This window comes from Sebastes umbrosus, chromosome 3 (assembly GCF_015220745.1).
Source record: "Sebastes umbrosus isolate fSebUmb1 chromosome 3, fSebUmb1.pri, whole genome shotgun sequence".
NCBI lineage: Eukaryota > Metazoa > Chordata > Actinopteri > Perciformes > Sebastidae > Sebastes > Sebastes umbrosus.
Genome location: NC_051271.1, coordinates 27,726,360 through 27,740,459, shown reverse-complemented (window position 1 = coordinate 27,740,459; position 14,100 = coordinate 27,726,360). Strand labels below are relative to the sequence as shown.

General features: G+C 41.8%; 1 protein-coding gene across 4 annotated transcripts in view; it reads left to right on the top strand.

Moving 5' to 3' along the window:
* The window catches only part of LOC119484804 (complement C3-like), an 85,814-nt gene that overhangs the window by 59,909 nt on the left and 11,805 nt on the right, over window positions 1-14,100 (top strand). For 3 of the 4 annotated variants that reach the window (XM_037763899.1, XM_037763900.1, XM_037763901.1), the window contains exons 17-36: window positions 6,231-6,299; window positions 6,534-6,731; window positions 6,822-6,939; window positions 7,047-7,135; window positions 7,273-7,412; window positions 7,746-7,958; window positions 8,200-8,263; window positions 8,369-8,458; window positions 8,646-8,852; window positions 9,203-9,278; window positions 9,417-9,576; window positions 9,694-9,789; window positions 10,989-11,139; window positions 11,259-11,344; window positions 11,962-12,039; window positions 12,136-12,291; window positions 12,423-12,485; window positions 12,644-12,725; window positions 12,848-12,896; window positions 13,998-14,088. In XM_037763899.1, coding sequence (XP_037619827.1) covers window positions 6,231-6,299; window positions 6,534-6,731; window positions 6,822-6,939; window positions 7,047-7,135; window positions 7,273-7,412; window positions 7,746-7,958; window positions 8,200-8,263; window positions 8,369-8,458; window positions 8,646-8,852; window positions 9,203-9,278; window positions 9,417-9,576; window positions 9,694-9,789; window positions 10,989-11,139; window positions 11,259-11,344; window positions 11,962-12,039; window positions 12,136-12,291; window positions 12,423-12,485; window positions 12,644-12,725; window positions 12,848-12,896; window positions 13,998-14,088 — 2,276 coding nt within the window. The remainder of the gene's footprint in view (window positions 1-6,230; window positions 6,300-6,533; window positions 6,732-6,821; window positions 6,940-7,046; window positions 7,136-7,272; window positions 7,413-7,745; window positions 7,959-8,199; window positions 8,264-8,368; window positions 8,459-8,645; window positions 8,853-9,202; window positions 9,279-9,416; window positions 9,577-9,693; window positions 9,790-10,988; window positions 11,140-11,258; window positions 11,345-11,961; window positions 12,040-12,135; window positions 12,292-12,422; window positions 12,486-12,643; window positions 12,726-12,847; window positions 12,897-13,997; window positions 14,089-14,100) is intronic. The other variant, XM_037763903.1, reaches the window with a different exon arrangement.

The window sequence follows — 14,100 nt, the reverse complement described above, 5'->3', positions numbered from 1 at the left end:
TAAATTTAGCTGGTGCTGCTGATTTTACAAAACCCACGTCAATTTTGTGGTGTGACCATAGGTGCGCTGGAACTTGATCCAACAAATGTTCTTGTTCTGTTGTTACTGACATCTGTGTTTTAGGTCTGTTTTCCAACAGGACTTTCCTGTTTCTTCTCTCCATCTGCACTGGAAAGCGTGTAGAAATTTGGTTGGACATTGTTCATCTCCCAGTGTTTCTCCTTCCAGTTTGGACATGTCCATTTTCTCGGCGTATTGACTTCTTAGTTGAATACTTCATCTGTGATGGTTCTTCCAGACACGTGCATCAGCAGAGCCTTGAGGTCTCCTAGGGCTAGTCATATTCCAGCCGTACTTTCTTCCACAGCTGTTATCCACTTGTTAGCTCCTCCAGTGAGATCTGGCAGTCTATTGGCCAAGCCAATCATGTCCATAAAAGACCAGGGCACGTACACTTCGCCACCTGTTTTGTCCAGTATTGGGCATATTCTCACCTGTGCCTGTTCCTCTTGTCCTTCTTGAAGCCAGCTCCACTGGAATCGATCTTGCGACTGTGGTGGTGGGTCGCGAGGATATGATTGGCTTCGGGTTCGTAAGGTGTGTTGTTCTTGGTATTCTCTCTCACGAGCCACACGCTTCCCGTCCTCGTATGCTTTCATCATGTCACTGATCTCTGCTGTTGTGCGGTCCATCTGATTATTGATGTCCTCTATTCTGTTGCTTCTGTCTCTTCCCAATCTCTGATATCGTAGGCGGGCGGCCTCTGCCTCCTCCAGGTAGACATGGCCTGTAATAGCCCTGGGGAAGGGCTCAGTCCACCCGTCTGGGGACCTGGGGGCGGGACATGAAGATTCTTTGGGTCGTGTGGCAGCTTCTTCGTCACGGAGGGAGCCTGCGTCGTGTTCACGTAGTGCCCTGGGCACATTGGGGGTGCTGTGTGATCGTCGCTCCTGTTTTTTAGTCTTTTCGTAGAGGGACTCATCTTCATCATCTTCGTAGCTTTTTCCCATCACACGTTGGCGGGAAGTTTCCAAGTGCTCTGCTTCTCGTCGTGACTGTTCAAGGAGATGGCGGCGCTCTGCACTTTTACTGTCACTTGATGATCTGCGGGATCTGGTTTTCTGCTGCTTAAGTGATTTATAGTGCTGTCTGTCACTTCTTTGGAACTGGTCCAAGCCTGATGTATCTTCATCAGTAGTGGGTTCTGATTCTGACTCAGTGGTATCTTCTCCAGTCGCCTTTCTTTCTCTGCTTCTGCTGGTCCTAGGGGATGGTCTGCCATCGCTTCCATTGTTGTCATCATTCTTTCGTAGTTTGAGTTCCATGGTGAATTTTCCTGACATGTTTCCTGCCATATCCATCTCCCCTACTGTGTCACTGTCTTCGCAATCTGGGTTCGGTGTCCTCACGGGGTACAGTCCTTTTGCTTGACGATTTTGTTTATTGTAAGGAGGAGGATGCTCGGGCAAGGGCGGTGCTGTGGGGGTCACTTTTTGTTCTTCCTCTTTGTCTTTTTCTTTTTCTTTTAGTGCCATTTGTGTATTGTAGATTTCCTTTTTGAAAAAACTCAACACCTGTCGCTCAAGAATTCGTTTTTTTCCTTTGCTCTTCTTTTTTCTTATTATCTTGGGTCTCTTTGTTTCTAATTTGTGTTTCCACCTCTTCACAACGTGCCATTTCGAAACTTCCCTCCTTAGGCCAGCGGGAGTTACCCGCTGTCCTCCTATACCACTTGGTCATGCACTGGTGAATACACCGTTTGTGACTCGGATGACGTGATATAATCAGTTCTACCGGATTTTTTTCCTGAGCTATATGGTTTTCCCTGCTCGGTCCCCATGAAGCCGGGTGTATCCTGTGTTGCCAGGGCTTATGAAAGTATTTAAAAGGTTTTATTCAAAGGGAGAAATGCCCAAAATAAATTTTTGCACTTCCCTTAATCTATAGTTTATTAGTATCTGTTACTCTTTTTGGGAATGAGGGCGTTTATTAGCAGAGTTTAGTTAGATTTTACTTCAAATTTCTCTGAGAAAGGTCACCACGGTAACCAATCTTACTATTATATGTATTTATCTTAGTATCTATACTTTTTTTTGTTTTTGTTTGCAAGGATCACACAGGTCGGTACTGCAGTTACACAACTCCACTTTATTTGTCCTGGTTTATAGTTATTTATCTTATGCGTATGCGTTTATCGTAACCAGGCTCATTTCAGTGGCTCATCACTTTAATCTTTTTACTGTATCTCCCGGAAATCCCTCTTTAGCAGAGAAAACAAGCGTCCGTTCCTACCGGTCTTGCTCTCTACCCCAAAGGCGTAGAGTCACAAGGAGATCCAGGGAAGGCACGTTTATATCTCTGATCCAGAGAAATCTCTGAAACAAACAGCTTATCGTTTTCCCCACAGAATATACTACGCCCGCCGTGTAATTAGTTTTCTATTTCTGCAGTCACGGGTGGATCAGTCTGCTCAATTTTATCTCTTTAATTATTTGTTCAATTTATTATTCTAGTCAGGTTTTATACAATGTACTTCTTATTTTATTTCTTTAAATACTTATTTTATGTATTGTTCTAATCAGCTCTATGAATAGTACTTTTATTTTATAATGTTATCTTATATTACTTTATTTTCTTTCACTTTATTACTCTCTTTTTCCTACTTTTATGCTATTTTCTCAGTGTTTATTCTACTACGCGACAGGTGTCTGCCTCGGACAGCAAAGGGAGAGAATTCTTTTCAGGACCCTCAAATAGGAGGAGAGTGAAAAAAGGTGGGGGCTGTGAGGAAGGCCCAAAGGGAGACTGAGCTATGCAGGACCTAGCAGGCGGATTTTGAAGACCAAGAAGTGGGGGCTGCGAGGGAGGCGGGGGGTTGCCCAAAAGGAGATAAGGGAGTATGGAGTGAGGAAAAGAAAGGGGGGTTATGAACAAAGGAAAGTTGATAGCAAAGAAAGTGGTTTAAAGTATATTTGTACAGGTTATTTACAGTGATCACTTTTTTTTTTGTTGTTGTTTTCTTTCCTCTGTTAGTTATCTACCTGTTCAGTCCGTCCCTTATCTGAAAAAATCCTAGCAACGGCCGGAACTCATGCAGAACAAAAGACGCAGTATCCGCAGAAACTATGCCAGCTTATTCACTTACTTTTTATCAACTCTTAGCTCAAACAGGCTATCACTCACCACCACTCAAAAGAGAGCGTCTGAAAGTTTATTACAGGAGCGTGTGTCTGTGACACTTTAAAACAAACTCTTCCTACGCCCTCTGGGCCCTTTTGCCCTTTAAACCAAACTTTAGGGATCAAAACCGTCCCTTATAATCAAAAATCAATACTCTAGGGATACACCTGGCCCCCGTTTTAACTCAAAACCAAACTTTAGGGATCAAAACCATCCCTTTTAATCAAAAATCAATACTCTAGGGATTCACCTGGCCCCCTTTTTAACTCAAAACCAAACTTTATTTAAATACCATAACTATATAATAACAACAATAACAACACAGCTGCAATATACAAGCCCTTCTTACCTTTAAACAACCTGTCAATATCCCTAATCTACTTATCTTTACCCTCACTCAACCTATTCTCTAATAGGCTCAAATTAGTTTAATGCACCACTGCCATATATTCCATTAATTATTTACTTTCAACATTCATTCCTCCATACTTTCCACACCATGTTAAATTATAAAAACACAAAGCGCATGCATTTGCAATGGACTTGTTTTCAGCCAGTGATATCAGTTTATACTTTAGACAATTTATTTGTGACTTGTTTATTTAAATGTTATCAATTTTAACTTAAATAGGTTCTTTTGGTAGAATGCTGCAGAGGTACCTTTAAAAACCTGGGTGGATCATCGCTCACACCGAAACACACAGTCAAAGATAGAAGAAAAAGCTCTTTTTACCTTTTTTTGGTCACAAAACTGGTGTGTTTCGGTGCAGGCGTGGTTTTCCCAGGTCCTCGGCAGCTCCGACACTCCTGGCTTCAGCTCGCCAAATGTTGAATCTGGAAATCTCAGGCCTTGGGCATAGACGGCTGAGATCACAGCTCAATGTTCTTCAATGTTCAATTCTAATATTGTCAGAAAGTCAACACAGGTTACTCAAATGAATCACTTGATGCTGTACAAGTATGTTGCAAGAAAAATAGAGTTTTATTGTGTTTTAAAAATCAGAAGACAAAACACAACCAAACCCGAGCCGATCCAGAACACGACTGATCGCTAGCTTAACATCATAACCCTATATACTTGGAACAAAGGACACATCCTTCTTATCTTGACATCATAAATTTAGCGTTCTCCAATTCTACTAGTCGCCGTCAAACTAGCCTACAAATCAGCATATACACGTCCTCCCCTGCCATCCATTATGTTAGAGATCCCCTTTTTTGGGCCTCTTGGTGTGGCATCTTTTTTTCTACACAGCTATGAAGCGACTTGAAGTTCGTTTGCATTACGTCATTAGAGCTGTGAGTTACAGTGGCCAGTGTGAGTATTACAGCACTGGGGCCTATACAGCAGCACTAGGAATATATGCTGTTTCAATAGTAAAAACAAGGTTACAGGATTAATACTTTTATCATTGTTTATCACATTTTTATATAGTTAAAAGGGATTACTTCTTCGGTAGCGTACTCCGTCGAGACGCCGAAGCTCACCCCGTACCTCGTTAAAGTCAGCCCGTTGTTTGGTGATCCTCTGGGTGTAGTCGGGTTGGATACGTATTCTGTCACCATCTGGAGTAACAATCTTTTTTTTCTGTATGGCCGTCTTCATCAGCAACTCCTGTTCCTGAAAGTAGTGGCACCGCACTACCAGTGCTCTCGCTGGTTGGTCATCTCCCGGTCTTTCCCGTAAAGTACGGTGGGCCCGGTCCAACAGAGGAGCTTTATCCAGCCCGAGAGAGTCCATAAGCAGTTGTGAAACAAATTCTGGAATATGTTTTCCATCCTCTCGTCTCTCCTTCACACCGATTATGCGCAAGTTGCACCGGCGGGATCTAGCCTCCAAGTCCTCATTCTTCTGCTCCAGGCTGGTAACGTCGCGTTCCAGCTGGGCCACCTCCTGTTGAAGGCAGGTTATAGCGTCTGAGTGTTCGTTCCCTGCTTCCTCCATATCGTGCCGTGGTCTTCATGTTTGACTGCTCCATCAAATTTTTAAATTCTCCTCTTAACTGTTCACACTGATTTCTGATCTCAGTGGCTTGAGTCTCTGCCTTCTCGTCAATTTTCGAGAGTAGCTCCACTTTCAGTGTCCTTATCTCACGGAGAATCGCCTCTTGGCCACTGCCAGCTTCTTCGCCCGTGCTCTCCTTGCTAGCTGCGGTCATGCTAGCTTCTTGTGTCTTGTGGCATGGTTCATCAAGTTCTAAACTAACGTTACAACACTGCTTCTAGTGCTATTTTATCTTTCCCCTTCACTTATAATTATACAGGAACACTTTACACTGGTCGAGAATGTATTTCTGCTTGGATAAATCAAGTTTAGTGAAGCGCTCAGCCTAACATGTCTTCACATGGTGTCGCTCAAACCGGAAGTCTGAACATGCCCCTCTTTAGGCTCAATGAAATATCTCTAATTAGGAGAAGTGGGCACATGGACCTTCATTCATCGCATAAAGTCAAATGCTTTTATATTAGTAGGGATCTAGTGGACAGTAGAAGAACTGCATCTTAAAGGTCTTTTCCCCCAAATGACATTATTCTTGCTCCCCTTTGTCGGTATCTGGACATGCAGATAGTTTCAGAGACACTGTTTCTGAAATCACTCGTTGCTGTGTAGTTTTTTTAATTCTTCAGTGCTGCGAGCACCACAAACAGAGAGCCAGAATCTCACACATGTCTTAAACTTTGGGCACATAAAACCAACACTATACCACTTGGGGTAAGTGAGATAATTTGGTTGAACCAACGCTTTGAGGCATCTCCATATTAACATTAACACTGGTCACTGCCACATGAGCTGATCAGGATCCCTCCTGTTTGTTAGGGGTTTTAAAAGATTTGTTTTTATTCTAATAAAGCATTTATACAATCTTTTAACATTTCAACAAATGAGGTGTGCAACTGTAGATCATATTTTCTCACACCCACACGCTGTCAATGTGTCCAACCAGATAAACCATCTCAGTCTGATTTTAAGAGTATCGCATCAACTAAACCACGCAAAACTCAAGTCTGGGTCCAACCTGTTAAAGATCTTGTCTGTGTTGCATTTCCAGAATTGAAATGTCCGGCCCCCAGCAGGAGGAAACGAGCCCCTACTGTAATGGATGTCACAACCAGCTTACGTAAGAACCACAGCTCTAAACTACCCAATAACCACATATTCAGTCACTCAGTTCAGGACTTTGGACTTTGACAATACTCATCTTTGCCATGTTATGTATTAGTCTTTTCCTCCCTTTCCCATTTAGTTTTTTGTTTTTTTTGTTTTTCCTTATTCAAATCCTAATTGTTATCTTATTCTTGTACTCCATATCGTCTCACCTCTGTCTCTCCTCTACAACCCTCTTTCTTTCCAGTGAGTCAATATAACGACCAACTGCAGCGTGACTGTTGTTCGGAAGGCATGAGGCCTACCCTCCTCTCATACAGCTGTGAGAGGCGCGCCGAGTACATCCTTGATGGTGCAACCTGTGTCACTGCCTTCCTGCACTGCTGCAAGGAGATGGAAACCCAGCGATCTGAGAAGAAGGAGGATAGCCTCCTACTGGCTCGCAGTAAGAGAAGGGGACAAGAGATGGGTTGTTACTGTTCATGGTCATACTTACGAAACAATGAAAATGATAACCTTTTGAATGACACTTTAGGTGAGGAGGATGACAGTTACATGGACAGCAATGAAATTGTTTCTCGCACCAAGTTCCCTGAAAGTTGGCTGTGGTTAGATGTCCATCTGCCTGCTTGCCCTCGACAAACACCTAACTGGTGAGTAAACTGAAATATACACAGAAAAAATACACTGATAACTTCACACCGACACCACTAGGATTCAAAGGTACCTCTCAAAGTGTTGACACTTATCTTTGTTTCAGTGACACCACATCATTGACGAAAGATGTTCCTTTGCAAGACTCGATCACAACCTGGCAGTTCACTGGCATTAGTCTGTCAAAAACTCACGGTGAGGATTCAGTGACTAAAATCTGTCATGTGTTTTAGTTGTGCCTCTAACCTTAAACCTCTATCATCCCTTTACACCTTTTTCTCTCTACCTTTCTCTGTTTCGTCACTTCTTTTTTAATCCCTCTCATCTTAAAGGAATCTGTGTTGGCGCTCCGTTAGAAGTGATTGTCCGAAAGGAATTCTTCGTGGATCTCAGGCTGCCGTACTCTGCTGTACGTGGAGAGCAGCTAGAAGTTAAGGCAATCCTCCACAACTACAGCCCCGATGATGTCACCGTAAGTCTGGGTTGCCCTGCTCTGGTGTTTTATGCCAGAGACAATGAGGCCATGATATTTTTCTCAAAGAGTTTGCAAACAAAAGAGCAAAAGCAACAGTAAATATTGGACTGACTTACAACGTGTGGCACAAAAAGGGAATGAATCCTTTTCCATGGTGGTCGGTCTCAGAACTGGGGGAAACATTACTGCAATATTTACAGTGTACCTTCAAGATCAAATTGATCCTATAGGAAACAATGTAAAGCATAAAATGTCTTCAAATTAGGGAAGCATCTTTGATCAACTACACATACTTCAATATATTTTTTCCATCTTTGTCCTGTTCTCAAGGTGCGTGTGGATCTGATTGAGAAGGAGCACGTGTGCAGCGCAGCTTCTAAGCGTGGGAAGTATCGTCAGGAGGTCAAAATTGGGCCCCGAACTACACGATCTGTACCCTTCATCATTATTCCCATGAAAGACGGACAATACAGCATTGAGGTCAAAGCAGCTGTTAAAGATTCATCGCTCCATGACGGAATCATGAAGATGCTGCGGGTGGTGGTAAGAGAAACGGGAAACAAACGGCGATCTCCTGTGTTAAAGTCAGTATAGGGAAACAGGCATCTTTTGGGGCGTAACTTTGATGCAAATGTATACTGTATCAGCTTTTCAACATAAACTGTAAATAAGAGAGACAGTTAACAATCAAGCCGTATTGTATTTCGTTACACTCCAGCAGATAACGATTACTCAAAAATAGTTGTTGATATCTAACCTTTTGTCCTGACTGTTGCTTTTCCAGCCTGAAGGTGTGCTGGTTAAATCTCCTCAGATTATAACTCTAGACCCCACTAAAAAAGGTGTAGGTAAGTTTACACATTAAACAGCTACATCATATAGTAATTTGCTAATATAAAATTTTTATCACTTGCTAATTGATCCCCCAACGTGCCCACTGTTTATCCCTTTAGATGGTAAACAAGAAGAAACTCTCAACAGTGGAATTCCTAGGAAAGATTTGGTTCCAAACACACCTACGAGCACACAGATCTCTGTGACAGGTGAGATGTGATGATATATTTGGGCATGTTATGCGATATAGTGCCAGTTACAATGAACTCTGCATTGGTGTAAATTGTTATTGGTCTTATTGGGAAATGAATGACCACCTCACTGGTTGTGGGGGACCTTTGCATGTTTATTTAGTTAATAATGTTTAGTTTTTTTTGTTTGTGTTTGTGCATGCAGGGAGAGAACAAGTTTCTTCACTGGTGGAGAACGCCGTTAGTGGGAACTCTATGGGTACTCTGATCTTCCAGCCCTCAGGCTGCGGAGAGCAGAACATGTACCGCATGACCCTGCCTGTCATTGCAGCCACGTATTTGGACAAAACCAACCAGTGGGAAGCTGTGGGCTTTCAGAAACGTAACGAAGCCCTCCAACACATCAAGTACGGTAGGCTCACAGATGTGCTTATTAGCACACATACCAGAAATGTCATTGATGCCCCTCTGTGTGGGATTTTAAAGTTCCTGATGTGGCAGAAGTGGCATAAAAAAAAAAAACAGCATGGTAGACAGCAGTGCATGCGATGCTACCCCTTCCCCACAGATCCAGGCTAGGGACACTGACAAATAATGGTCTGAATGCAACACATAGACTCATAGACTTTAGAAGTTTTCACCAGGATTGTCTTATACAAACAAAAACGTATGCCGCCAGAATCATTTGAAAAATGTTATAATTACAGGAAAAAAATGTAAGAGGACTCCTCAAACTGGTTTTGTGTTTTTGTTTATGTCCAGGCTACCAGAGCGAGCTTGCCTACCGAAAAAGTGATGGGTCTTATTCTGTGTGGGCCACTTACCAAAGTAGCACCTGGTGAGGCATTCAAACATCTTTGAACTCATATAATGGTTTCCACATCCTCCTATAACTTAACTTGACTATGATGACAATATTGTGTATTTCATGTGCAAATAAATGAAACTAAACTGCTCCTCTCCTCTCCTGTCTAAGGCTGACAGCCTATGTTGCCAAGGTGTTTGCCATGGCCAGCAGTCTGGTGGACGTGCAAAGCAAAGACATCTGTGACGCTGTTCAGTTTCTGATTCTCAACGCGCAGCAACCTGACGGCTTGTTTAGAGAAGTTGGAAGGGTGTCCCACGGAGAGATGATTGTGCGTGCACTGATTTCATTAACATCAATACTTCATCTTAGTGCTACAAAAATAGGGAGATGAAAACAATTACATATCATTGACTATAATCTATAATCTCTGTGTGTGCATGTGTAGGGTGATGTGCGTGGCGGAGATTCAGATGCCTCCATGACGGCCTTCTGCCTCATTGCCATGCAGGAGTCACGCACACTATGTACTGCAACTGTTAATGTGAGTAACTCATCTGCATACCATGTTTCTTTTTTTCCCCCCTCACTGCATTTTTTTCTTCATTTACTGACTCCACACTAGTGATGGTCGAAATAGCAAAGTATAACTCTTAGCTAGGGCTGTCAATCGATTAAAATATTTAATTGTGATTAATCGCATGATTGTCCATAGTAAATCGCGATTAATCACAAATTTATCGCACATTTTTTTTATCTGTTCAAAATGCACCTTAAAGGGGAATTTGTCAAGTATTTAATACTCTTATCAACATGGGAGTTGGAAACTGTGATTGCTTTATGCAAATGTATGTATATGTTTATTATTGGAAAGCATTTAACAACCCAACACAATAACAAATATTGTCCAGAAACCCTCACAGGTACTGCATTTAGCATAAAAAATATGCTCAAATCATAACATGGCAAACTGCAGCCCAACAGGCAACAACAGCTGTCAGTGTGTCAGTGTGCTGACTTGACTATGACTTGCCCCAAACTACATGTGATTATCATAAAGTGGGCATGTATGTAAAGGGGAGACTCGTGGGTACCCAGAGAACCTATTTTTATTCACATATCTTGAGGTCAGAGGTCAAAAGACCCCTTTGAAAATAGCCATGCCAGTTTTTCCTCGACAAAATTATTATTATGTTATTTAGCCTCCTTCGCGATAAGCTAGTGTGACATGGTTTAATTCCTGAGGTTTTCTAGTTTCATTTGATGCCAGTATATTCACTCTAGCTTTCAAACTGAGCCCTCTACAACCTACAAATCAGAAGTTGCATTAAACAAATTAGTGGTGTTAAAACAAATTTGCGTGAACGCGTTATCGCGTTAACTTTGACAGCCCTCTTAACACAATCCCATGCTGCTTCAGCAGGTGGACAGACCTGTCGTGTCTCAATTGTGCTAAAATGATTCTTTCAAAGAATTTGACACATTCAAATTCAAAACGACATTTGATGCCAACCCTTAGTCTTGTATTTGTATGGAAGCATTAAATCCACACCCCAATAGTAACTGTAACTGATGTCGGCTCAGTCTAGCTCAGAAGACACAGAAGAAGGTAAGAGAGGGGCGATCCGGTCTATTGTCCCAGGATCAAATGTTTCCTGAACAGAATGGAATATTAAAAATAGATGGATCACTGTTATCTGGCTCCTCTCCCATTTCTCCTAACTTTCTTCTCCTTCTGTCCAGAGTCTGCCAGGCAGTATCGACAAAGCAGTAGCCTATCTGGAAAGGCGTCTGCCCAGCCTCACCAACCCATATGCTGTTGCCATGACGTCATATGCCCTGGCCAATGAAAACAAACTGAACCGCGAGATCCTCTACAGGTTTGCCTCCCCAGGTATTTCTGTAACATTAAATATTCCAAGATGATGTCTTGGGGAATTGTTAGTAAACTGAGCTTGTTCCAGGTAGAGCATACAGTAGTGATAAAAAAATATATTTGTGTGTCTTCCTCAGCGTTGTCCCACTGGCCGACACCTAAGGGCCATGTTTACACACTGGAGGCCACAGCTTACGCTCTCCTCGCTCTGGTTAAGGCCAAGGTGAGCATGTGTCACATGTGTGTGTTTCACCAGGATGTCCTGCTACAGAAAACATACAACTGAGTCCTCATCCATGCTGCCTCACTAACAGGGTAGAGGGTTTGGAAACAAAGTCAATGAAGCAATGAAATGTTGCTTACAGTAGCTTTTACACTTTTTAAATAACCATATTTGGCAAACATTATTGACCTTTTACACTACTGCTACCACTTCACAGAGCACTTCATGATTATCTTGATAGGTATTTGAAGGCATTCTTTTCTGTCTCACTTGCAATGACTTAGTTATGACATAGTTATAAAAACAAGGGACTGACTTGAACATCCTGCAAGGCACAATCACACAATAATAACACACATTTGACAAAAACAGATTATTTGTGATTGATTGCTTTTATCAGGCAAGTTTCAAGTAGCTGCTGTTTGATGGTGCCATAATAGGGAAAAAATGATTTAGAAACTCTATGGTAGGTTTTGGAAACTTACAGGTTACAATCTCAAATTTAACTGTGCCAGAATCAGGAGTTCTCTCTATTTTCACTAAAGCTGTTTTATAAATGCAAATGCACAGTCAACCACGGACAATTTCAACCATTTGCTTGCCTTCTGTTAATAAAGGCCTATGAAGACGCCAGACCTATTGTGAGATGGTTCAACCAACAGCAGAAGGTGGGCGGAGGCTATGGATCAACTCAGGTAACACAGACCCTTTTCTCCATCTTATGTTTACTTATAACCTGTTTACTGTATGTCTAAGTCTTGTTTTCTCCCCCTCACTCGTTTTCTCTCTAGGCTACCATAATAGTGTACCAGGCTATAGCAGAGTACTGGTCCAGCGCTAGAGAACCAGAGTATGATCTGAATGTGGACATCTTGTTGCCGGGCAGGTCAAGGCCTTACAAGTACAACTTCAACATCAACAACCACTACGCCACCAGAACATCTAAAGTGAGCGCACACACAAACAGACTCCCAGTGGTTCATTAACATCATCAGTCCTGTTGTTTTCTGTATGTTTCTTCTGCTGATCCCTGACTGTGTGTGTGTGTGTGTTTGTGTGCGTATTTAAATTCCCACAGTTCAATGATACAAACCAGAAAGTGAAAGTGACCGCCACGGGTTCAGGAGAAGCAACGGTGACAGTAAGTACAATATATTTTTATATTCTTCTATATATTTATCATCTGTTGATTACTGATGTGTGCTTTTTGAATCTCAGATACAACCAAATACATTTTTATACTGGACAGATGTCTATTAGTTTATCACATATTAAGATGCACTTTTGTCTATGTGACAGATGGTGTCGCTGTATTACGCTATGCCTAAAGAAAAGGAGAGTGACTGTCAGAAGTTTAACATGTCAGTGCAGCTCCTCCCAGGTAATTTGGTGCCCTCCTCCTCTTCCTGTTTATTTGTCTTCATTTGTTGTCATTTTATCCGTTTGTTTCTGCCAAGTACCTTATGAGAAAAGAATACTCAATACAATGTTTTGCTCCTGCAGAAAAAATTGAGGAGGATGAGAAGATATACAAGCTGAGAATAGAGGTTTTGTAAGTACAATCAAGAAGTCATCCTGACGAGTGTTACAGTAACATGGCTTTATATACATAATGTTCTAACCAGATATGGCCCCCACAACACTTCACTTCTTAACCTCTCTGTTTCCTCATCATTTTAAATTGTCCTGCCTTCTGTGTGCGATTTCTTCGAATCTGAGCTCATTTGAGCTGCTCATTCCCAATCATTTAACCATCTGAGATCCACAATAGACCAATTTTTGTCTATTTTTAGGGGCTACAGGGGGTCTTTAGGGGGAGATAGCAGGTCAACAGTAGATGTCACACAGAAGTGGTGTACATCATCTGAAAGCTGGGAACCTGAAGATTAATTTGAGATGCAGTTTATTGTGTGTCAAGTTGTTCTAGTCATAAACCAGAAATAAACATGATTTAATTAATTTATTGATTATTTTAAATAAATTGTGAAAGTGTATAAGGGTTTAGAACATTATGATTGGCATCCCCACGCTCTGTTATGTCTCATAAGTTGTTGCAGCAATTTTTGGGTTGATACCATTTGTTACACAGATTTGGTGCTAAATTTAACCATTGTTTTACCACTCGAGAATTGATAAAGATGATCAATAATCCCTCCAAAATACCACATTAAGACACCGAGACCTCGAGGAATACCATACCACATTTGGTATGAAAAACTCTTGACAAACTTCTGTTCTAGAAACTGCTCAGACGCCCACTTATTGTCAATCTAGCTAGTAAAGCCATCCATCCTCTGAATGCTTTAGGTCTGTAGTTTGTGGTTGTAAAGTTTCATGAGGATGTGATTATCCTAGAGGTCACCACAGGTCATTGTGTACAGTGAGGTCAAGTTTCAAAAGATGGTCTCATTACAATGAAATGGCTACTATGGGGACTAACATCATCACACATGAATACAGTTTGATCACTGGATCCAAAAGAGATCCACATATGATATCTGTACCTTCACTCTAGCTCTAAAACTCAACCTGCTAGAGTCCATGAAAGACAGTAAAGTCGGTTGGGATCGCCCGCGAGGGTTAAATTGTATTTGAAACATCATTCTTTCTCTCTGCTGTTATTTAATTATTCTTCTGTCCGTTCTGTGTACAGGTATAAGGACAGGGAGCACGATGCATCCATGTCAGTCTTGGATATTGGCTTGCTAACTGGCTTCACGGTTAACACAAAGGACCTGGACTTAGTAAGAACTTAC